Source organism: Marmota monax, unplaced genomic scaffold (genome assembly GCF_021218885.2).
Source record: "Marmota monax isolate L192 unplaced genomic scaffold, Marmota_monax_Labrador192_F-V1.1 WCK01_AAM20220418_F8-fsc00211, whole genome shotgun sequence".
In the NCBI taxonomy this organism is placed as follows: domain Eukaryota; kingdom Metazoa; phylum Chordata; class Mammalia; order Rodentia; family Sciuridae; genus Marmota; species Marmota monax.
This window is the reverse complement of record NW_026694080.1, coordinates 1,056,471-1,080,612: the sequence shown is the minus strand read 5'-3', so window position 1 is coordinate 1,080,612 and position 24,142 is coordinate 1,056,471. Positions and strand designations below refer to the sequence as shown.

Below are 24,142 nucleotides of genomic sequence, written 5' to 3'. Positions count from 1 at the left end.
GTGAACATCTACCACATTTTCTGTATCCGACCATCCATTGTTCCCACACCTCGGCTATTTCAAAGAGTACTGTAATGAGCATGGGAATGCAGTGTCTCTACAACCCACTGGTATTATTTCTTTGGTTGTACACCTGTCAGTGGAATTACTGGATCATATGGTGGTTCTGTTTATAATTTGGGGGGGAACCGCCACTGTTTTCTGTGATGGCTGTACTAATTTACATGCCTACCAACAGTATGCAAATATTCTAATTTTCTCCAGATCCTTATCAACACTTAATTTTTTTGATAATGACCATTCTGACAGGGATGAAATGAATTCACATTGTGATATTTATTTGCATTTATTTGCATTCCTGATGATTAGTGATGTTGAACATTTTTTTCATATACTTGTTGGCTACTTGGTCATCTTATAAATATCCTTTCAAGTTCATTGCCCATTTTTAAATCAGATTATTTGTTTTCTTGCTGTTGAGTTTCATATATATTTTAGATCTTAACCTCTTATGAGATTTTTGGCTTGCAAGTATTTTCTCCCGTCCCCAGGTTGATTGCTTCTTTGCTGTGCAGAATTCCATCCACTTTTCTTACTTAAGATGTTGAATCTAATATATCATCATGCTTTTTAAATTTTTCTACAGTGCCAAGGATCAAACCCAGGGCCTTATGCACTCTAGGCAAGCACTCTACATCTCTACCCTCTACATGCTTATTAAAGTGATCTGTCGCCTATATTCAGCTATTTATTATCAACATTTTAATGTGCTTTTTTGGGGGGGGGGTGTTGTCTTCTCTGTGTATAGGTTCTTAACCCTGTTCCCCTTAAAAATTGTTATTTCTCCCCTCCTCTGCCCTGTCCAATCCAACCCACACCTATTGTGAGTCAGTATATGGGTATCAGAGAGAACATTCAACCTTTGGTTTTTGTTTTTTTTTTTTTTTAGAATTAGCTTATTTTACTTAGCATGATAGTCTCCAGTTCCATCCATTTACTGGAAAATGCCATAATTTAAATCTTCTTTATGGCTGAGTAATATTCCATTGGGTATATGTACCACATTTTCTTTATCCATTCATCTGTTGAAGGGCATCTAGGTTGGTTCCATAGCTTAGCTATTGTGAATTGAGCTGCTAAAAACAGTGATATGGCCATGCCAATATACTATGCTGATTTTAAGTCCTCTAGGTATATGCTAAGGAGTGGGATAACTGGGTCAAATGGTAGTCCATTTCAAGTTTTCTGAGGAATCTCTATACTGCTTTCCAGAGTGATTGCACCAATTTGCAGTTCCACCAGCAATGTATGAGTGTACCTTTTCCCCCACATCCTCACCAACATTTACTGTTACTTGTTTTCTTGATAATTGCCATTCTGACTGAAGTGAGATGAAATCTTAGAGTAATTTTGATTTGCATTTCTCTAATTGCTAGAGATGTTGAACTTTTTTTCATGTATTTGTTGACTAATCGTATTTCTTCTGGGAGATACCTATCAGTTCCTTTGCCTATTTGTCAATTGTGTTATTTGTTTTTGGTATTAAGTTTTTTCAGTTCTTTGTGTATCTTGGAGATTAATGCTCTATCTGAGGTGTAAGTGGCAAAGATTTTCTCTCATTCTGTAGGCTCTCTCTTCACTTGTTTCTTTGCTGTGAAGAAGCTTTTTAGTTTGATACCATCTTATTATTGATTCTTGATTTTACTTCTTGCGTGTTAGGAGTCTTATTGGGGAAGTTGGTTTCTAAGCTGAAGTGATGGAGATTTGGGCCTACTTTTTCTTCTAGTAAGCACAGAGTCTCTGGTCTAATGCCTAGGTCCTTCATCCACTTTGAGTTGATATTTGTGCAAGTTGAGAGAGAGAGGAGTCTAATTTTATTTGTTGCATATGGATTTCCAGTTTTCCCAGCACCATTTGTTAAAGAGGCTCTTTTCTCCTATGTATGTTTGTGGCACCTTTGTCTAGTATGAGATGACTGTACTTAAGTGGGTTTATCTGGTCTTCATGTCTGTTTTGGTGCTAGTACCATGATGTTTTTGTTACTATAGTAGTATAATTTAAAGTCTGGTATTGAGATGCCTTCTGCTTCAGTTTTCTTATCACTTTGGCTATTCTGGGCCTATTATTTTCCCAAGTGAATTTCTATTTCTGCTTTTTCTATTTCTATGAAGATTGTCATTAGACCCTTAATAGGAATTGCATTACATCTATATAGTGCTTTTGGTAGTATGGCCATTTTGACAATATTAGTTCTGCCTATCTAAGAACATGGGAGATCTTTCCATCTTCTAAGTCTTCTTTAATTTTTTTTTCTTTAGAGTTGTGTAGTTTTCATTAGATGTCTTTCACCTCTTCTGCTAGGTTGATCCCCAAATATATTTATGTTTGTTTTGAGGCTATTATGAATGGGATAGTTTTCCTAATTTCTCTTTCAGTTGATTTATCACTGATGTATAGGAACACAATTGACTTATGAGTGTTAATTTTATATCATACTACTTTGCTGAATTCATTTATGAGTTCTAGAAGTTTTCTAGTGGAGTTTTTTTTGGGGGGGTCTTCTAAATATAGAGTCATGTCATCAGAAATAGGGATAGTTGTATCCTTTATAATTTCTTTCTTCTAATTGCTCTGGCTAGAGTTTCCTGGACTATGTTGAATAGAAGTTGAATAGACTATGTGAAAGAGGGCATCCCTCTCTTGTTCCAATTATTAGAGGGAATGCTTTCAATTATTCTCCATTTAGAATGATGTTGGCCTTGGGTTTAGCATATATAGCGCTTACAATTGAGGTATGTTCCTATAATCCCTAATTTTTCTAGTGTTTTAAACAGGAATGTATGCTATAATTTGTCAAATGCTTTTTCTGCATCTATTGAGATAATCATACGATTCTTGTCTTTATTGATGTGATGAATTACATTTATTGATTTCTGTATGTCAAACTAACCTTGCTACCCTTGGATGAACCCCACTTTATCATGGTGCACTATCTTTTTAATATGTTTTTTATGCAATTTACCAATATTTTATTAAGAATTTTTGTATCTACTTCCATCAGGTCTGTTTTGTTCTGAAATTTTTGGTCTGAAATTTTTTTTCCTTGATGTGTCTTTGTCTGGTTTTGGTATCAGGGTGATACTAGCTTCATAGAATGAGTTTGGAAGGGTTCCCTCCTTTTCTATTTCATGGAATGATTTGATGAGGATTGGCCTTAGTTCTTTGAAAGTCTGGTAGAACTTGGCTGAGAAACTGTCCGGTCCTGGGCTTTTCTTGGTAGTCTTTTGATGACATCTTCAATTTCAGTGCTTGGAATTGATCTGTTTAAATTTTCTATGTTTTCCTTATTCAATTTAGCTAGGTCATCTATCTCTAGAAATTTATTGATGTCTTCGGGATTTTCTATTTTATCAGAGTATAAATCTTCAAAATGATTTCTGATTATCGACAGTATTTCAGTAATGTCTGTTGTGATATTTCCTTTTTCATTGAAAATTTTAGTAATTTGAGTTTTCTTTCTCTTTCTTTTTATTAGCTTGACTAAGCATTTATCAATTTTATTTATTTTTTTAAAGAACCAACTCTTTTGTTGATTTTTTTTTATTGTTTCTTTTGTTTCAATTTCATTGATTTCAGCTCTGATTTTAATTATTTCCTGTCTTCTGCTTTTGGTGTTGATTTGTTCTTCTTTTTCTAAGGCTTTAAGATGTAATGTTAGGTTATTTATTTGTTGACTTTCTAGTCTTTTAAAAAATGAACTTAATGCAATGAACCTTCCTCTTAGCACTGCCTTCATAGTGTCTCAGAGATTTTGATATGTTCTACAGGTATTCTCATTTACCTCTAAGTATTTTTCATATAATCCCTGTTTTCTTCTGCTGTCCATTGGTCATTTAGTAGCATATTATTTAGTCTCCAGGTGTTAGAGTAGCTTCTGTTTTTTATTTTACTGTTGATTTTTAATTTCATTCCATTATGATCTGACAGAATGCAAGGTATTATCTCTATTATTTTTGCATTTGCTAAGAGTTGCTTTGTGGCCTAAGATATGGTCTACTTTAGAGAAGGATCCATGTGCTGCTGAGAATAAAGTGTATTCAGTCATTGATGGATGGAATATTCTATGTATGTCCATTGAGTCTAAATTATTAATTCTATTTTTTAGTTCTGTAGCTTCTTTATGTAGTTTTTTGTGTGGAGGATCTATCCAGTGGTGAGAGAGGTGTGTTAAAGTCACCCAGTATTATTATTATATTGTGGTCTATTTGATTCTTGAAGTTAAGAAGGGTTTGTTTGATAGATGTAATCAGTCCATTGTTTGGGGCATAAATATTTATGATTGTTTTGTCTTGTTGATATATAACTCCCTTAAGCAGCATGAAACGTCCTTCTTTGTCCCTTCTGAATAACTTTAGCTCAAAGTCCACTTTATTGATATGAGGATAGAAAGCCCTGCTTGTTTATAAGATCCATGAGAATGTTATGTTTTTTCCCATTCTTTTACTTTTCGTCTGTGGATGTCTTTGCCTATGAGATGAATCTCTTAGAGACGGTATTAAAATTATTATTATTAGCTGGGCCTATAATCCCAGAGGCTTGAGAGAATGAAGCAGGAGGATTGTGAGTCAAGGCCAGTCTCAGCAAATGTGAAAAACAACTCAGTGAGACCATGTCTCTAAATAAACACAAAATAGGACTAGGGACATAGCTCAGTGGTTGAGTACCCTGAATTCAATCTCTAAATACCCCACACCCCCAAAATTATTATTATTAAAGTACTACACGAATATAGTCTCAATGTAAAAGTGTTCTGAACAGTATGGTAGAATACAGCCCTAAATATCCAGGTCAGCTGGCACAGCAGTGCATGCCTATAATCCTAATAATTTGGGAGGCTGAGGCAGGAGGATCACAAGGCTGGCCTGAGCAATTTAATGAGACCCTGTTTCAAAAAAGTAAAAAATGAAAATGGTTGGGGATGTAGCTCAGTGGTAAAGTGTCCCTGGGTTCAATCCCCAACACCAAAATAAACAAACAAGACACATTAAGCTCTCTCTCCACCATTCTGCAGTATCCCCTAACACACAAATTTCCTTCCCCAGAGGTAGCCATTGCCAGCACTTGGTGAGTACTCTCCACGTGCCATCCATTTACTGAGGTGTGTGTTTACATGCATTTTTATTAAAAGGAGCTCGTATTCTTTGTGTTTTACCAGTAACTTCTGCTTTTCACTTACCCATATCGTAGTGTGTCTTGGGAAACCTTTCCCTGTCAGGACATGTAGATCCAATGCTTTTCTTTCTTTTGTTGTGAATGGTTATGTAGTATTTCACTTTGTGGGTGTACCTAACATTTAACTGCTTATCTATGGATAGATGTTAAGGCTTTAGTTTTTTTACTCTTATAATGAAGTAATCTTATGCAAGCATGTCTTTGTGAACATGTACAATGTTTCTGTTGGACAATTGCCCGGAAGTGGAATCACTGGCTCAAAAGTGAATGCTATTTTTATGGCATTTTGATGGATGCTATTTTTTGATGGATGCTGCCAAATTGTCTTCCCAAAGGATTTCACCAATTTAAACTCATACCAATGGTGTTCAGGAGTGCTTGTTTCCAAATACTTGATAATGTCATTATTTTTAGTTTATGTTTTTAGTCTGATAGGTAAAAAGTGCTGTGTGGTTATTACTATTGCGTTCTTCTAGATTGTGTCTTTGAGCTTGTTTCCTTTCTGTCTATCATTGCCAGTTACTCAATGACATCTTTTATTATTTTCCTGGGCCCAGTCAATCTGTGTGTCTGTCCTATCAGTGCAGGGTAGGATATCTTTTTTATCACTTCATAAGTCTTTAGGCAGGGGATGGAATAAACTTCTGCACTCAGTCTGCTATCCTGGTAAATTTCTCTCATGGATTTTCAGTTGTAACTATCTAATATTTACACTTTTGAATTTTTTCCTCTTTAACACTTATTTTTTTCTTTTCTGTCTTATTACATAGCAGTATAACTGGAATGTGATATTTTTACTCTGTCTTCACTGTAGGTATAATAATTTCTGTACTGATACCTATTTCCAGAATGTTATTGTTGAAATAATGTTGGTTCCAGCACTTGAGCTTAAACGCTGTGGCCCGGATGGTTTTACTGGTGACTCTATAATTTTATCACTCTTGGTCAGTGATTTCTGAATATAAAGATGAATAGACTGCTGCCTATCTGATCTATAACCCAAACCAAAACTAACATTGATACTATCCAATAATAGTAGCAAAAAACCAAAAACTTGAGACCTGCGTCACTTTTGAATATAGATATGAAAATCCAAAATAATATATTCTCAAGTAGATACTATCAAATTCATTTCCCCAGCAAGGTACAATGAATAATAGCCAGAGAAGATGTATTCTAAGAATGAAAGAATGATTCAATGTTAAGAAACCTGTGAACATTAACTGAAAAATTGTGTTTACCTCCATAGATGCAGAAAATGCATTTAAGTTGAACAACTATCTGTAATAACTTTTTTTTTTTTTTAAAGGAAGGGCTGGGGATGTAGCTTAGTGGTAGAGTGCTTACCTCTGGCATGCATTAGGTCCTGGGTTTGATTCTCAGTACCACAAGAAATAAATAAATAAAATTTAAAACAAAAAAAAGTAGGGAGAATGTTTTATTTACACATTCTTACTAGAGGCAGAAACAAACAAGGACTTCCTCTGCTGCTTAATATTTTAGAAATTCTGACCAATACAGTGAGGTGTGGAACAGAAATAAGAATTAAGGCTTTGAGGATTAAATAAGGTGACATTTATGCTTCCATTGTTACAGTATTTCTGATGCAAACAAGACTCTAAAATTGTAGATTCTACTAATTTATAGACAGACACACACACACATACATATACACACACTGACAAATAAGATATGGTCATTCTTTAGTATCCATGAGGGATTGGTTCCAGGATCCCCTGAGGATACCAAAATTTGCAGATGTTCAAGTTCCATATATAAAGTAGCATAGTATTTGCATATACCCTCTGCACACCCTCCCATGTGCTTTACATCATCTCTATAAGATTATAAGTAATTACTTACAATATCTAATACAATGTAAATACTATGTAAATAGTTGTTATGTTGTATTGTTTAGGGAATAATGACCAGAAAAAAGATCTGTGCATGTACAGACATATTTTGTTTTCTGAATTTAGTTGAATCTAAATGCAGAACCCATTTTTACAGAGGGCTGGCTTTATTTACAGAGAAAAGACACGGTTATTACATGTATCTTAGCATGTGTGTCCTGGTGCTTTTTAATAGTGGCCCTTGCCTATTGAACCGTCTTGATTGCATGGTCTGTGTTGAGGTTTCTCTGAAGCCTTCAGTTGCCAGCACAGGTGGGTGCTGTGTACCTGCACCTGACTAAGGGGTTGGTTTCATGGTGTTTTCGATGACCTTTCAGTGAACAGGGAGTACAGAGGAATGAGTCCCCAACTGGATGGTAAGTTACAGATGAGCAGAGGATACAGAAACCAGAGCTCAGTGGAGACACTGTGGTCTTGACTCTTGCTTCCTTGCTTGGCAGACCACTGTGCACCCTCCCTGCTGGGCACTTCTGTAGTGTGCACGGCTGACCTTCATTAGGAGTCATTTGGAAGTCTCTAATTTGGCTAAACGCCACATAGAAGTCTAATCCAAGTAGCTAGCTGGTTTATGACTTCAGTGTTTGAAATCAGTTTCTTTCTTCCCTGACAGCATGTGGAGAGGCCCAAATGTGAACTGTGTTGACAGCACCGGCTACACACCGCTGCACCACGCCGCTCTGAACGGCCATAAGTGAGTACGAACGGCTCCGCTCCTGCCCTGCCCTCAGAACCCAGGCCTTCAGGGTGTCTTTTTCACTTCCTGTCAAGCTTGGCTAAGTAAGGCACCGAGGAACAGAGAAAAAGAAACTCTAGTCAGCTCATGCAGAATCCCTGAGTTTTTCTTTAGTGTGTAATTTAAACATCCTCTCCTGCCCCCCACCCCTGAAAGCTTTAGCCAAGGATTCAATTTTACTTTTTCCTGTGCTTGTCCTTTTCCCCTCTGGAATGTTCTAGTGTCTCACAATGATGTAAATATGAAGATCAAATTTGGGGCAGCCAAATCATAAAGGGGCTGGAATCTCTTAGGTGACCCCTTGATAAACTGAAAATAGATTGAGTGGTCATGGGAAACTTGTCTTCTGTTGTGAGTACTTTGTCATTTACTCTGTCATTCTTTCCCTCATAAATCAGCTTCATAGACAACAAGAGCTGCCTTTTTTTTTTTTTTTTGACAGTACTAGAAATTGAAACTAGAATCTCACACATGCTAGGCAAGTACTCGATCACTGAGTCATACCACCAACCCAAGAACAACTTTTTAACCTTTATTTTATTTATTTTTATGTGGTGCAGAGGATCGAACCCAGGGCTTTGCATGCGCTAGATGAGCGCTCTACTGCTGAGCCACAATCCCAGCCCCAAGAACCATTTTAAAAAAATATTTTTAGTATTAAATAGACACAACACCTTTCTTTCTTTCTTTCTCTTTCTTTCTTTCTTTCTTTCTTTCTTTCTTTCTTTCTTTCTTTCTTTCTCTCTCTCTCTCTTTCTCTCTCCCTCCCTCCTTCCCTCTCTTTCTTTCTTTCTTTCTTTTCTTTGTCTTTTCTTTTCTTTTCCTCCCTCCCTCCCTTCTTTCCTTCTTTTTGCTGAGGGTGGAACCCAGTGCCTCACACATGCTAGGCAAGCACTCTACCACTGAGCTAAAACCCCCAGACCCCAAGAACCTTATTATTATTATTATAGTTGTAGATGGACACAATACCTTTATTTATTTATTTTTATGCGGTACTGAGGATCAAACCCAGTGTCTCACATGTGTAGGCAAGCACTTTACCACTGAGCCGCAACCTCAGCCCCCAAGAACCATTTTTTTTTTTTTTAGTTGTAGATGAACAAATGCCTTTATTTTGTTTATTTATTTTTATGAGGTGCTGTGGATTGAACCCAGTGCCTCACAGATGTGAGGCAGGCACTCAACTGCTGAGCCACAACCCCAGCCCCATATTTTTTTTAAATGTTTTTTTTAGTTGTTGATAGACCTTTATTTTATTTATTTACACGCGGTGCTAAGAGTTGAACCCAGTGCCTCACACATGCCAGGTAAGTGAGCCACAGTCTCTGCCCCCCAAAACCATTTTTAAGGGCAAAAAATTATATAGATAAACTACAGGAGAGGGTGTTAGGAATTGGGTGGCATTTGCATGAAAAGACTTCTGGAGAAGGCATGCTTTGGGAGGAACTCTGAGAGAGAAGGCAGAGGCTTAAAGGGTTCGGTTCTGTGCTTCAGGTGAGGAAGGTGTAGTACCCCAGCAAAGGGGCAGACCTGGTTGTAGGGCACAGTGAATGGGTTTGCCCGAATGCCCTAGAATGAAAATAAGAATAGAAGGTGTTAACAGGATAGAGGGTGTTAAAGAAGTTTGAAGCAGTAGTTGAGTTTTTATGAGGAGGGAATATTGTAACTACTGTAAACTTTTCTTTGCTCCCTTTTCACATTTTGTTTCTTTACTCCTGGATAGTGAACCCAGGACCTCATAGATGAGGCACTTTACTACTAAACCACACCACTGCCCCTTATTTTAGATTTTTCTGAGCAAGGAGCAGGCCCTCACCACCTTACAGTATTCCATGTCATTTGTCCAATAGTTGGCCCAGCCTGATTGACTCCAGTGTGCCAAAAAGAGATCATGGTTGTTTTCTTTAGCTTTAAACTTGTCTAAAATATATCAAATGTGATCACAGTCTTTTCTGTAATCCTCTTAAAACTAAAAAAAAAAAAAAAAAATCTGTAGAGATCTCTTCCCTGTAAATATGTAAATAATGGGATAACCTAAATGAAAATGAATCTTGAATTCTGAGAACTATAGCCTGTTAGCCAAGTTCATCTCCAGATGTTGTTTTTATTTACAGGGAGGATTTTCTTTGACCTCGTGTGCATGGGGCTAATTATACACTTGGGTCTGTTTAATTACTGGTGTCACCAAGAAGAAAGCCAAGGCCTTCTTTCTGGAGCTTTCAAATGATACCATGTGTGTCTGGCTATGTTGGAATCAGCTTTAATTCTGGTTTGCCTGCCCATTTTCAGCTCCCATATCACTAAATAATCTGAGTAATGCAGTGAATAATGGTATTTGTCTTGCTTGACTATTTTTCTGTAAATTCTATCCTTGAATGCTATTTAAACATCACAAACCAGGAAATATTGCAAGGTTTAGACAAGGAATCCAGATATTTTCAAAGTAGAGGAAAATAGGTGGATTATCAAGAGATCCCTAATGGGGAGGCTGTGAATTAGCACAGCATAGCTTCAGATGGGTCAGCCACTTAGCGGGTGTACCAGGGGTTCATGGAATAAGAGGAAAAGCCTGGAAATGAGCTCAGGAAGTGAGAGGGGCCAAGACCTATGAAAGGGCTTTGTACTGTACAGAGGTAAAGATCTGGTAGTAGGAAAGACGCTGGGTTCTGCAGCTCATGATTGATTTTTGCCTTCTAGGGATGTGGTGGAAGTTCTTCTGAGGAACGATGCACTGACCAATGTGGCTGACTCTAAAGGCTGTTACCCTCTGCACTTGGCAGCCTGGAAAGGAGATGCCCAGATAGTGCGGTTGCTCATCCATCAAGGGCCTTCACACACCAGAGTCAATGAACAGGTCGGAAGAAGGAGGCTTTCCTCCCTCCATTCAGCTATGACCAGAATGCGGCCACCCCACCTCAGCTCCAGAGTGCAGATCTCAGGGAGCCAGCTCTTCCAAACCCTAAACACGACTTCCCCCTTGCCATTTCTCCATGTCCTGGTGGGTCAGGGAAGTGCTGTACTATGAGGATGCATTTCATATACATTTGGCTCATACAGATTTGGAATATTACAAAGATGAAATAATGGAATCCTTCAAAATTGCATGGAGTCAGTTTCAAACTGATAGGCCTAATTAATTGTAAATTGTGCTTAATGCTTTTGACATGGCAATGTGGCTTTCCCAGTGTTCCCCAGTACTGTGTGACCCATGTTGTCATTGTACCTACATCAGAACATGCAGGAGTGGAAGTACTTGTGTTAGTGCTGAAACATGAACTCACAATGAACAGAAGTCAGAGATGATTCAGCAGAATGAAGAGCATTTCCATGATGTCCTCTGATGTTAAATAAGAGTGAGCATACTTTGGAAAGGCAGAGACTGTTCTTAGAAAATAAGAAAGGCATAACAATGGCCCTGAATTTAAGCATTCCTACAATACACTTCTTTTTATATTTTTTCCTTTGGGAAAATTATACTTGAATTATATAGGTTTGAGACAAGCCTCTCGTGAGCCCTGCTCCCGGGGTTTGGTGCAGAGGTATATGCCCGCCCGTCTGAGGGGAGATGGCTGTCCTGTGTTCTGCTCTGCACCATAGCAGGTGCTTTTATTGTTGCTTGAATGAGGGTGATGTTTCTCTCTTTCAATAAGTTTAGGACTGTTTTCCTAATGACTTTGTTGAAAGAAAATTGTTAAATTACCTGTAGGATTAAAACAAGGTTTTTCCTCAAAAAATAGGAAATCACTCTGGCGAGTCCATCTTTTAACAGGACCCATGAAGATTCTCAGTGAACTGTTAAGATCTTGACTTTATTCAGAGAAGGGCAGCTTCTCTCTGAAGCCTGAAAAAATGAGAGTTCCTAAATATGTCAGTTTGGAGATTGTGTGTATGTAGCTGTTAATCAGCTTTTCTCCCCCACCTGGGGATGTATTTTCTGGATAGGTAAGCAGCAGACACTTAAGATCATCAGTGAGCATGTTTGTCCACAACATTTGGAATGAGAAGCCTCTCTTTAGAATTGCCTCTTTAGAATCTAAGTGTGATTTTACTCCTCCTGACTGCAAGGATGATTTCTATTCACTGGAGGAGATATGTGAAGAAGCTTGCCTATGGGACTGGGGTTGTGGCTCAGTGGTAGAGCACGTGCCTAGCTTGTGTGAGGCACTGGGTTTGATTCTCGGCACCACATATAAATAAATAAAATAAAGATCCATTGACAACTAAAAAATATTTTTAAAAAAATAAAGCTTGCTTATAACTAATATTCTTCGATGTTGAAAAATCTGGCCACCCATTAAAGTCCTTCTCATCTAAGCAATTGGCATCACCCATTTCTAATCCTGTCTTTGCCCACTTTCGCCTTGGAGCACAGCTGCTTGAAGTTTGAGCCACTTCAGTCTGCTAGCTTGTCCTGCTCACGACCACCTCCTGCCTAGAGTACTCCTTGGTGGGTGGGACACCAGCCTAGTGCTCTGAGTATCTGGCAGGCAGGTGGGTGGGGCAGGGACTGGGCAAGATGTCTTCAAGTAGCTTGAAGAACCTAATGGATCTAGTTAGTTACAAGAACTACATTGATTTATTTAAAAACCATTAATGTGGTTCCATTTGGATGCTTGGATAAAAGGGGGGTAATGAGTGAGGTGCCCTAGAGATTGTCTTCCCCCTTAACTTCCTTGTGACACATCCAGAGGGCAGACCCGAGTTCCAGCGTTGGGCCCCTGTGGGACTCTGTATTGCTTTGATATATTTCATCCATTTTATCATTACACTTTCTTTTTCCTCTCCTTTTTGTAGAATGCTCTTGAGATCAAAGAACTCAAAAAGTACGGCCCCTTTGACCCTTATATCAATGCCAAGGTGTGTACTTTGCTGCCAGGATTTCTCTGCATCATTTCTCCACTCGGTACCCCCTCCATGGCGCTCTCTGGCTTCCACTCTTGTCCACTCAGGCTCCTCCTTGTCCCCCTGACTGTCATCTGCTTCAGCCCATCTGCTTTTGGCTTGTCTGAGAATAGGAAAATGCGGCTGCAGTAGGTTTTGATTTTATTGTTAAAACTAATGCTAATTCTGGAAAGGTGGAGAACATCTGAAATGGTAGGAATAAAGAGATAGAAGGGATCACATTATATACTTAATTTACTATTGTGATTTCTAAATCATTTAAATTCAAAAAAGAAAATGTAGTCAAATTAACTTACTTTCGAATAAAGACGGATAAACAATTAAATTGTATTTCTTGGAATTAAGATTCTTATTTTGGTCTGCTTTCTATGTATTTTTTGAAGTGGAATCTGATTTTCCTTCAGATTTCAGTAGCTGGGGTGGAAGTGTAGGGGAAAGAACAGGTGACTCCAACTTATTCTTTTAAAAGCTGTTGCTTGCCACTTTCTTCTCATTTCCTGGAGTTTGTGTTTCTCTTAGATGTTCAGGCCAATCTCTCTAGCCATTAACTTCACTTTCTGCTTGTCACTCTTGACCCATGAAGGGCTCTGAAACAGGAAACTGTGTTGCAGGACCAAGCAGGGGGCTTGCCTGGTGGTGGGCACAGGTAGTGGCCTAATAGGCCTGGTTTTGATTGGCCCAGCCTCAGCACCCAGGGCCTTACCCTGCTGCCTTTCCACCCGAGGTTTGATTGAAATTGTTTACTTTTTGACAACAATCTGGAGTTTGGTTGAGGTGCTACGTTATCTGCCTTAGCTACTTTTTACTTGCTCTGAATACAACTGCCCTGGGGAAGAGACACAAGGTACTTCTGATGTTTACAGACTCAAAGCAGAGATTTCATGCTTTTCTTTGAGAAAGTCCAAATAGCACCTCCCCACAAAATGACCTGGGAGGGCCTTGGAGGAGATTTTCATTAGCTGTTGGGCCTTAATGGTGGAAAAGCCTTTTGATTTGAGGTGGTAGAACACATCGGCCCTGTTTTGGACCATTCTTTAAAATCTTTTTTTTTTCTTAAATTTGGTCTTTTTAGTAAATTCTTGTTATCAAATAGGCAGATTCTATACTTCAGCTGTTTTGTGGATGGTGCACAGCAACAGAGAACTCAAAGGTCCCAGGCTTTCCTGTCAAACCTGAATAGGTTCTAGGTGGCTACTTTTTGGTTTTGTTAACTTGAACAAATTGCTTAATTTGTGCCTCAGTTTCCTTTTCTGTAAAATGGGTCATTACCACCTATTTACCTTGCTGGGTTGTTTCAGAATTTTAATAAGTAATAGTAAAACACATTAAAGTAAAAATATCAGCAACTAATAATATTTAAAATCCTCATTTTTCAAAATCTGTTTGATTATAGTAGTATTTCTGAAAGGGCATTTTGGAATCTTTGTGGCTAGTAGATGATGTTTAGTGAAACGTTGCTCCATTGCTCCATTAGTCAGGATTCTGTTTTGTGGGAAGGGACCTTGAGGTTGTTATTTCCTGCAGTGGTTTATTTAGCGTATGAAGCTTTGATTAAACGCTATAACTTTGGTTCTCAAAGGTATGTTTTCCTATCCTTTGGTTTTGCACATCTCAAGGAAAACTAGTGTAAATGTAATAAAAACATACTTCTCCTTTTGAAATCCTTCCATCTACTCTGACAGGCCAAATGATGCACCTGGCGGTTAGGGGAGGGAGGTGCTGGGTTGTTGGAGGATGGAGGTCCTGTGGAGCCTTGCCAGCCTCACTAGGTTTTGTCCTCAGTGGCTTTTATTGACTTGGTTTCTGTCGAGGAATTGATTTGCTAAGTTATATTTGAATGCTAAATCCTATCTAGCACTGGTAAAAAATTAGAAGTCTTAGGTGCCTTTTTGGGAACAGATGTGGTTTTCAAGAGCTTTGATGTTCCTTTTTAACATTTGGGGCCTCTCCTTTTTCAGTAAGTCAGTATAAACCAGTGCTTATGTGAATCATGCACAGCTAAGGTGGAACTATGAAAATTGTTCATTTCCACTGAGCAAGGTGGCACTCACCTGTCATCCCAGTGACTCCCGAGGCTGAGGCAGGAGGATTAGAAATTCAATGCCAGTCTCAGCATCTCAAAAAAGTTACTGGTGTAGGGGCTGGGGTTGTGTTTCAGTGGTAGCATGCTTGCCTAGCATGTGTGAGGCACTTGGTTCGATTCTCAGCACCACATACAAATAAATAAAATAAAAGTCTGTTAACAACTAAAAAAAAAAAAAAGTTACTGGTGTAACTCAATGGTACAGCACCCCTGGGTTCAATCCCCACTGCAACACAACAAAAGTGTTCACTAACCCCACTGTTGAAACAATTTTAACTCAGTCTGGCCATCATAAAGTGAGCAACATGCCTATTTTTCTATTCACTTAAAGATAATTCATAGTGTCTCCAAACTCTCCTGAGCTTGTCTGAGTGCATCAGAATCACCTGCGAAGCTTTTAAACAACTTTTTTTGAAAAAAAAAAATTTCAACTTAAAAGAGGTTCTAATAATAATAATGCAGTGAACTGCATATATTCTTGTTACTCAGATTGTTAACATTTTGTCCCATTTGCTTTTCCTGTACACACACACACAAGTCTTGATAAGTTGCTGAGGCTATGCTTGAACTTGTGATCCTCCTGGCTCAGCCTCCTGAGTCAAGATGAACTAGTCAAGATGAAGTCATCAGCATTATGACTCTTTGATCCTAAATTATTTGATTAGTTCTTCAACCTTAGTCTCTAAAAAGCAAGGACATTCATTTATAAAACCATGATATAATTATCATATTCAGAAAATTCAAAATTGATAAAATATTATTATCTACAATCCACATTCACATTTTGCCAGTTGTCTCAGTAATGTAATGTCCTCCTCTTAATCCCCAGTGGTACGGAACCCAGGGGTGCTTTACCACTAAGCTGCATCCCCAGTCCTTTCTATTTTTCATTTTGAGATGGGGTCTTGCTAAGTTGCTGAGGCTAGGTTTGAACTTGTGATCCTCCTGGCTCAGCCTCCTGAGTCTCTGGGATTATAGGTTTGTGTTACTGTGCCTGGCATCCGATAATATGCTTTAGAGGATTTTCTTTTTCTGGATCAGGATCCAATCCATGATCATACGTGATATGGAACAGTTCCTCAGCCTTTCTTTTCTTTCGTAACATTGACATTTTGTAAGAGCATAGGCCAGTTGTTTTGTAAACTGTTCTTCAGTTTAGGTTTGTTCGATATTTCCTCATGATTGCATGCCATACATTTTTGGCAGAAATGCCACAAAAGTGACATTATATCCTTTTTTGTTCATCCTGTCACAAGGCACATGATCTCTGTTTTCTTATTCTTTTATTTTATTTTTTTTAGTATTTAAATTTTTTTGTAGTTGTAGATGGACAGCATGCCTTTATTTTATTTGTTCATTTATAGGTGGTGCTAAGGATCGAATCCAGTGCCTCACACATGCTAGGCAAGCGCTCTGCCACTGAGCCCCAACCCCAGCCCTTGTCTCATTCTTGATGATGAAGACTGAGTGCTTAGGCTGATGCCTGCCAGATTGGGAAGTTTTTTTAACATTGGTTTCCTGGGCCTTCCTCTCTGAGGTGCTTTCTTGGCAAGTCTGGTATTGGACCAGCTATTAGTTGTTTTTAAGCCCCTGGTAATCCAAAAGGAAGCTGGTTTGAGAACTTCTGATCTAGGCCAACTTTCCACCCTGAGCAAGGATCATCTTCCTTCTGTCCTCTGAAAGGTCAGCCATCTGTTCTTTATTTACTCATGTGTTTGTTTTTCTTAGTGATAAACACAAGTCATTACTGCCCAACAGCCTCCGTGGATTCCACTGATTTTTTTGTTTCTTGTTTGGCATCTGTTTTCCTAAACCTTCCATCTTTTGGTTAGAGTTCTGCTTTCCAGAGTTTACAGAGTGATTAAGAAAAAGAGAATTAAGTATTAAGACTAAGTCCAACTTTTCTTTTTCTTTGAATGATGGACTCAGTTATCCTGTTTTCTCTGTCTTCTCAATCTCAGTAGACCCAGTGTTTTTTCCAATTACGATATTTCTAGAGCCTATATTGTCCTTGCCACAGAGAACTGTAGCCCAGGTGTCCTTAACATAGGTTTCTGTCAACAGTGGGCTGTAATCACTGGGAGGTGATAGTCCTCACATAGTTCCAAGAGAGAAAGGCTATGGGAGTTCTTCTGTATGGCTTTCTGCTGCTTGTTGTTTTTGAATATATATAATAGATTATGATTGGTGTCTTAAGATGGAAGGAGTATGCACAGAGACCCCTTTTCTCTTAGGGTCACTGACCATTGCAAGGAGAAATGAAAGCGAGTCTTAAGGTGGGAAGGAATGGAGAGTTTGTGCAAAAGGCTTCAGAGAACATTGGGGTATTTCACCCCACTCCCCTCCCCGAGTCCACACTCATAGCAGTTGGGAACTCTCAAGGTATTGTGAGACCCCATAATGTTATTTGGAAGGTGTGAAAGGGAAGGAGTCCAGATGATTAGCAGTCTTTTCCTCTCCTTGGAATCCCTCCCTTTCTTATGGGTCCATGAGTCAGCACTTTGTGATTTCTTAACCAAGAGTGGTCAAGCTCAAAGTGGAAACCGAAGTAATAGCCTGTTGTGATGGCGTGTGTTCAGTGGTAGAGATGTGGTCACTGCAGATGTGAACCCGAGAGAATTATAATTACCAGGCCAGATCTGGCAAGGCTGAGACATACTGAGGTGCCTCCTACGCTGTGAATATGAGCATAACTTTCCGCAGAGATGTGGTTAGACCTTTTAACATGAGGTAGGAAATTTGCCAGTAGTGATCAAGATTTTTCTAAAGACCTTTTTTTCCCCCAAGTCCCCCCAACTTTTTTATTTTGAGACAGGGTCTCCCCAAATTGCCCAGGCTGCCTCCTGCCTCAAGACTCCCTAGTAGCTGGGATCATAGGTGTGCACCACCACACCAGGCATCCATCAAGATTTTGCCTGTAGCCAACTAGCTTTGTGATAGTTGCCATTATTTTGGCAAAAAAGAAAAAAAAATAAATACAATAGACTTTTCATTCTTTTTTCTTCCTTTGTTTCTGGAAGGGGCGGGGGTGGAGATTGAACCCAAGCCCTCATGCATGCTGAGCATGGGCTCTACAAGCTTTGCTCCCAGCCTTGATATTTTGTTGTTGTTGTATAATCTGGATTTTATATTTCTTCAGACCCTAATGTCATCCATTTTACAAAAATCAAGGACAAATTATTCTAGATGTTGGGAGATAACTTGAAAATAAAAGAGACACCACCATTTGCTTCAGAGTAAACAGAAGCTTTTCTAAATTGGAGTTTTAATGAGAGTAAGCTGACTTCTTGGTCCTCGCTGTTGTGCTAATCTTGAGATTTAAACCCAGAGAATCCTCTTAAACTTCTTTGGGTTGCCAGCTGTGCTCCAGCATCACTTGACAGAAAGCTCCTGTGAATTGATGATGTAGCTGTGTTTTCATCAGGAGAAAGCAAAGCAACAGCCCTGGGTCTGCTCGGGGAACTAACTCATGCCATAGCCTCATAGGAAGTTGGCTTTACAAACAGGTGTTCCCATTGATTTGTTTGGCACAGCATTTGCTTTCTGCCCACTATCTCCCCTTCCTGCGGACACCTAGGTTGGTGTGGAATTTGCTTGTGGGGCCCTTTGTGTCATAGGAGACATTGCTGATGGGCTGTGTGCTCTCTGCGGCCAGGGAAGCTCTACTTTCTCCGCATCTGCTCTCCCTGAGCTGATTGAGATCAGTGCTGTTCCCTCCGCATTCTCTATTTATTTGTGTGCATTTACCTTTGCATGTGTCCCTGCTGAGACCTTTTCTGTCCTTATTTCATTTTTATAATTTTCTTTGCTGCCATTCTGACCTTCTGGGGCCTTGCTCCCAGCAGTTCTGGATCTTTCTGGTATACTTTGTGTAGATGTGAAAAATGATGCAGTTTAATGCCAGATCAAAAGCAGATGGAATTGCATGCATGTTTGGGGAACTTCTAATCTGTCACTTTTAATTTCATCATTAGAATTAAAGCAGTTGTAGATATGTTTAATTGTTACTGTTTGAACCACTGAAAGGTGCACAATATTAACTTGTTGACCAAGCCTCCTCTTAATATTTGTTTTCCAAAAGTGGCCTCCTGGATAAATTTGGGAATCTGAAAATACTGTGGGAGAATTATTTTCGTTAATGCTTCTCAAAAAAGAGAAATCAAGGAAATTATTTCCACTGTAATTGCACATAATTAATATTGTTAAAAAAATAATGTAGTTGATGGGCTGGGGGAGGTAGCTCAGTGGTAAAGTGTTTTCCTAGCATTCACAATACCCTGGGTTCTTCTCTAACACTGCAAACAAACGAACAAAAAAAAATCCCCAAACCTGATAATTGGAATGACTAACATTTTGCTTCTGATGGTTGAGAAAGCACAAACTTCTCCCATTTTAATCCCAGACTTTATGTTTAGTTTGAAACAAACTTGTATTAGAGGACCATGGGCTGTGAATTTGAATTGACAGCACCATTGCATTTGAATATTTTGCACCTCTCATGCCAAGCATTCCAGCATCTGATTGTATTTTTCTTACATAAGAAATTCTTCCCTGTGCTGGCGGCTGTTTTAATGAAGTAGATACTGCATGCATTGATGGGTGCAGGTTCCGGGAATAGAAGCGGTACGGTGTCAGGGTCCAGAGTTCCTCTGCAACCAAGCCAAGGCGTCCCTCTCCTGGATATGGCTGTCGGCTGATAACCTTGAGAGTGATGTTTGTGCTCTGCTCTATTATTTTCATTTTTGGCTGATTGATTTGCATGCAAGAAGTTACACAGATGACAGTTTCTTTTTGTAAAGCTTGTGTGAAAGACTGTGGATGGTTGACAAATACAGAATCAGAACCACGGGTTGAACAAGTAGAAATTCTTGTAAAACCAGTTGAAGTTAAAATGAAACAATGGCAGTGATATGATTAGCATGCGTCCGTGCCAGGACTTCTACCAAATGCCTGCCACGTTCCCTCATTCACTCTCCTGCCTGCCTGGAGACACGCCCTTCACAGTACACAAGAGTCTGCAAATGTTTGGGGGATATCTGTTCCCCTCTTGCAGGAACTGGGGGAAGATGTGGCTGATGGGAGCAGCCAGGCTTGTTTATGGTGGAGAATGCCTTATTAGTTGCCAAATATTGCTGCTATTTTTCTCATTTAAATTTCAGTGGTTTTATGTGTGTTTCCCCCAGCCAGATGCCAACCTGCCCCCTTTCTGACACGATATGCTTGTTAACCCTCAGAACAATGACAACGAGACGGCCCTGCACTGTGCAGCACAGTATGGCCACACAGAGGTGGTGAAGGTGCTCTTGGAGGAGCTCACAGACCCCACCATGCGAAACAACAAATTCGAGACCCCTTTGGACCTGGCAGCGCTCTACGGGCGGCTGGAGGTGGTGAAGATGCTCCTCAATGCGCACCCCAACCTCTTGAGTTGCAACACTAAGAAGCACACCCCGCTGCACCTTGCAGCAAGGAATGGCCACAGGGCTGTGGTCCAGGTCCTCCTGGATGCTGGCATGGACAGCAACTACCAGGTAGCAGGGCGGTGCGCCACCCAGGCACCAGGGACTTAGACAGAAAAGGCATAAGTACCATGCTGCTGTGGGGGGGGGGGTCTCGTTTAGCTGTTTTCCATCACGTTTCGGATGCTTCCGTTTGTTGACTCGTTTCAGTGTGAAACTTTAGAGACAAATGAGCTCTTGGAGTAAGATGGTTATTTTTTTATTTCTTTTCAGGGGATGACATATTGAACCCTGAAAAGACATGTTAATGGGCGTGCCCTCAAAACTGAAAAGTCTCATTATCTTCCTACACGTGTATTCCCACTGCCCCCTTGTCCTTCAGAGTCTCCTCAGTGGAGGCTCCAGGGGACTGGGCACCGCCCTCCCTGTCAGCCTTCCCCGCTGGGACGAATGGTTCCTTAGGCTCGGCATTGACTGATCCATGTTTGAAGTGAAAGCATTTTACTTCCCTCTCACTTCTCTTCTCATGATTCCTTCCGCTGGGAAGAACGAGTTGGGTTGTTTGATGGTGGCTCCAGGAGTGATGATTCCTCACACGTGGCCTCTGGTGGGCCCGGTGGCCTTGATGTATGGATCCAGCTGGTGGTTTTGGAATCCATACCAAAAAAGTTGGAAAGATAATGACAGAGGGCTGTGTGTAGTTTATTTTCCTGTCCCTTCTTATCTATGTCCCATTTGTCATGTGAAGCCACCCCAAACTGCCCTGATGACATCCTGCTCTGCGCTCTCATTTGCTTTCCAGACGGAGATGGGCAGTGCTTTGCATGAGGCTGCTTTGTTTGGCAAGACCGATGTGGTACAAATCCTGCTGGCTGCAGGTGAGAGGTCGGCAGCGCTCTTGTCTACACAGCATGCCAGGGATGGGATTGTTTGTCCCTAGGCTCCTCAGAGGGCGGTTTTGCTGGCTGCATTTGAATCCAGTGTGTTTGTGTCTCTGTGGATTGGGTAGAAGTGTGTGGACCAGTCCTTAGTTACTAAATAGCTTCAGATGAAAAATATTGGGTGTGCTGCTTGGGAGCTGGAGGTGTCCTGGAATTTGACCTTCTCTGAGGCTGGCTTAAAATAAATGCTCACTTGCCTGGTCCACCTGCTCTGCCTTTCTAGGAATTGATGTCAACATAAAAGATAACCATGGACTGACTGCCCTAGACACTGTGCGGGAACTGCCTTCTCAGAAGAGCCAGCAGATAGCAGCACTTATTGAAGGTATTGTCCATGTCACTGTTGGGGTGACTGGGGAAATACTAACCAGACTGAGGCACTTGTATTTGGTGCAGTTTCTTCTTCCTTTTAAAAAATCTTTCCATGTAGATCACATGACTGGAAAGAGAAGTACAAAAGACATAGAGAAAATCTCCATGCCCCAGCCAGCTCTCCTCTCCATCGCGGACTCCGTAGCACCAAAGTCTCAGGGTGAGGAGACTCTTCTCTGACAGGAAAGGGACTCTCAGCCTCAAAAGAGTTGAATGTTCTTGGGCAGAATGGAAAAATCTCAATTCAAAAAATAATTTCAGGGGGTTGTGAGTACTTAATAAGTTTATGTTCAGTTCGTTTTTTCCAACTAAAAGGTTTGTTGGACTTCAGTGTAAGTCTTTGGCCGTGGGCTTCTTTCCTACTGTGTTTTTTTCTCTGCTTTTGCAGTCAGCTCTGGGATGTGTAGTTGGCAGGATCATCCCAAGATGAACTCAGATCTCAGTGAAACCTTTTTCTAACATACTTTTGTGCTTTGTGCATAGTTGACCCATAGTGTTTTTTTCATAAGTGTATTCTGGTTGGTAGATGTGTACATGGCAGATTTTGGTAATATGTCATTTGGTCATTAGATGTGGTCTGCAGTCCGGCCTGTTCTTCATTAGCCAGGATCTCTTTTCAGATTATTGAGTAGCTTTTGGGGGCCTTTGTGTGATGAATGACAAAGACAAAATAAAGATTGAGGCTGAGTGGTGGCCCAGTGGTAGAACGCTTGCCCAACATGTGTGAGGCCCTGGGTTCGATCCTTAGTAGCACATAAAAATAAATAAATAAAATCAAGGAATGTCCATCTACAACTAAAAAACAAAATTTATTTTAAAAACAACAACAACAAAAGTGACCGACTCCTTTCCCCTAATACATATGGTAATAATGAAGGCTAGAGAAATGGAACAGAACTCAAAATGAAAAAGGGAGAGGGTCCTTTCAGAGAGAGCAGAGTGGATCCTTTTCCTGCTCCGGGCAGAGGGTTAGCAGTGTCCCTCCAGCAGTCTCAGTTGAGCAGTCTTCATCTCCTTGCACTCGTTTTCCTTGACCTCCTAATCTGCTAGTAATGAGATCAGTCACTCAGTAAGCTCTTAGCTTTCAAGGGTTTACATTTATAGTTTTGACTATTTACAGTCCACCCAGAGACAGTTTCCACAGTCAATAGTTTTGCAGCCACAGATCCTGCCAGTGTCCTGGGTGTTGTGGTTGGTGTTTGTCTAGCCAGGCGTCTCCCGGCTGCACGCCACCTCCCTTTCAGAAAGGCTCTGCTGTCCTCTGGTTTGCTTGAGCATGTGGAGGCTCTTCCTAAAGAATTTAAAGGATTTGCTTCAGTTTTCAGTTATACTTTGCTCTCTTTTTTTGGTTAAGTTTATGCCCTCGTAGTATTGAGACATTTGGGGATTTCATAAAGGTTTTGGAAAGGTTGCCTTATGGATGTCGAGGGGCTTTCCTTTTCTCTGTCTTTATCTTTTCCTTTTTGGTGGCCAGGGGATGGATTCCAGGGCTGTGTGTATGCTAGGCAAGCACTTTCTACTGCTGAGCTGCACCCCCAGCCCTTTCATATTGAATTAGAGAAAAATCTGTTCAGATCACAGGATATAAAGAGCAGCTGAAATTCTGTATTTATTCCTTTCCCTGGAGCAAAGTGATCATTTTCCTTCTTGGGGCTAGTGTTTGTCAAGTTCAGATAGCTACAGAGGCTTTGGTCACCATAGCAGTTGGAGCCCTTGATTGTGCCCCCTCTTATTGACTCTTTTGTCCCCACCCTCCTCTCCAGGTGATATGGAAAAAGCAGTAACTGAACTGATCATCGATTTTGACCCAAATACTGAAGAGGAGGGTCCCTACGAGGCGCTGTACAACGCTGTTTCCTGCCATTCACTAGACAGCATGGCCAGCGGGAGATCATCTGACCGGGACTCAGTGAACAAGGAGACCGAGGCAGCAGGAGCAAGAACCGCTGGAGTGAGGCCTGTACGTGGCCCCAGGCCTGAGCCTTCTGGGGGCTGTGCATGCTGCTGAGGGGCCCTAGGAAGAGGCAGGGTGAGGCCTCGTGCCCACTTGCATTTCAGAGACCTGGATCCCACTTGCTCTACTCCTCTTCTCAGGCTTTGCCACGTCTCTCTTGCTCAGTGTGGTGAAACTGTATGGATCACAGTGACGTCGAATTTGGGTTTTCCAATTTCATTATAACCAGTTTGAGTCTTTCCATTATTTCACTGACCTCTAGAGCAAACTAAAGCCGCTCATTCCTGTGTAGCCTGGGATGCTTGCTGTATGTTGTTTGTTCTCTGGAGAGCAGAGTTATACAATGAAATGAGACCCTGTCTGCTCTGAGTACATGCCCACTTCCATTTGCCTCCAGGGAATTATCCATTTGATTTGGACAGAGTCTGTATTTAGCAGGGTTATAGCACGGTTTGATCAGGCATAGCATTTATTAGTTTGTGGTATTTCTATTTTATCCAGTTACTACATCTCTAGCCACTGAAGTGTGAGGATGAGAACAGCTCTCTGCCTG

The 24,142-nt window shown here is 40.4% G+C and overlaps 1 protein-coding gene across 8 annotated transcripts in view; it reads left to right on the top strand.

Annotated features, from left to right (window-relative positions):
• The window catches only part of Anks1a (ankyrin repeat and sterile alpha motif domain containing 1A), a 182,303-nt gene that overhangs the window by 66,846 nt on the left and 91,315 nt on the right, over positions 1-24,142 (top strand). For 5 of the 8 annotated variants that reach the window (XM_046464574.1, XM_058585585.1, XM_046464578.1 and 2 more), the window contains exons 2-8: positions 7,756-7,836; positions 10,576-10,732; positions 20,098-20,394; positions 21,125-21,200; positions 21,487-21,588; positions 21,694-21,795; positions 23,399-23,595. In XM_046464574.1, the coding sequence (XP_046320530.1) occupies positions 7,756-7,836; positions 10,576-10,732; positions 20,098-20,394; positions 21,125-21,200; positions 21,487-21,588; positions 21,694-21,795; positions 23,399-23,595 (1,012 nt within the window). Of the gene's footprint in view, positions 1-7,755; positions 7,837-10,575; positions 10,733-12,672; positions 12,736-20,097; positions 20,395-21,124; positions 21,201-21,486; positions 21,589-21,693; positions 21,796-23,398; positions 23,596-24,142 lie in introns of all 8 variants that reach the window. The other 3 variants (XM_046464577.1, XM_046464575.1, XM_046464571.1) reach the window with 1 other exon arrangement.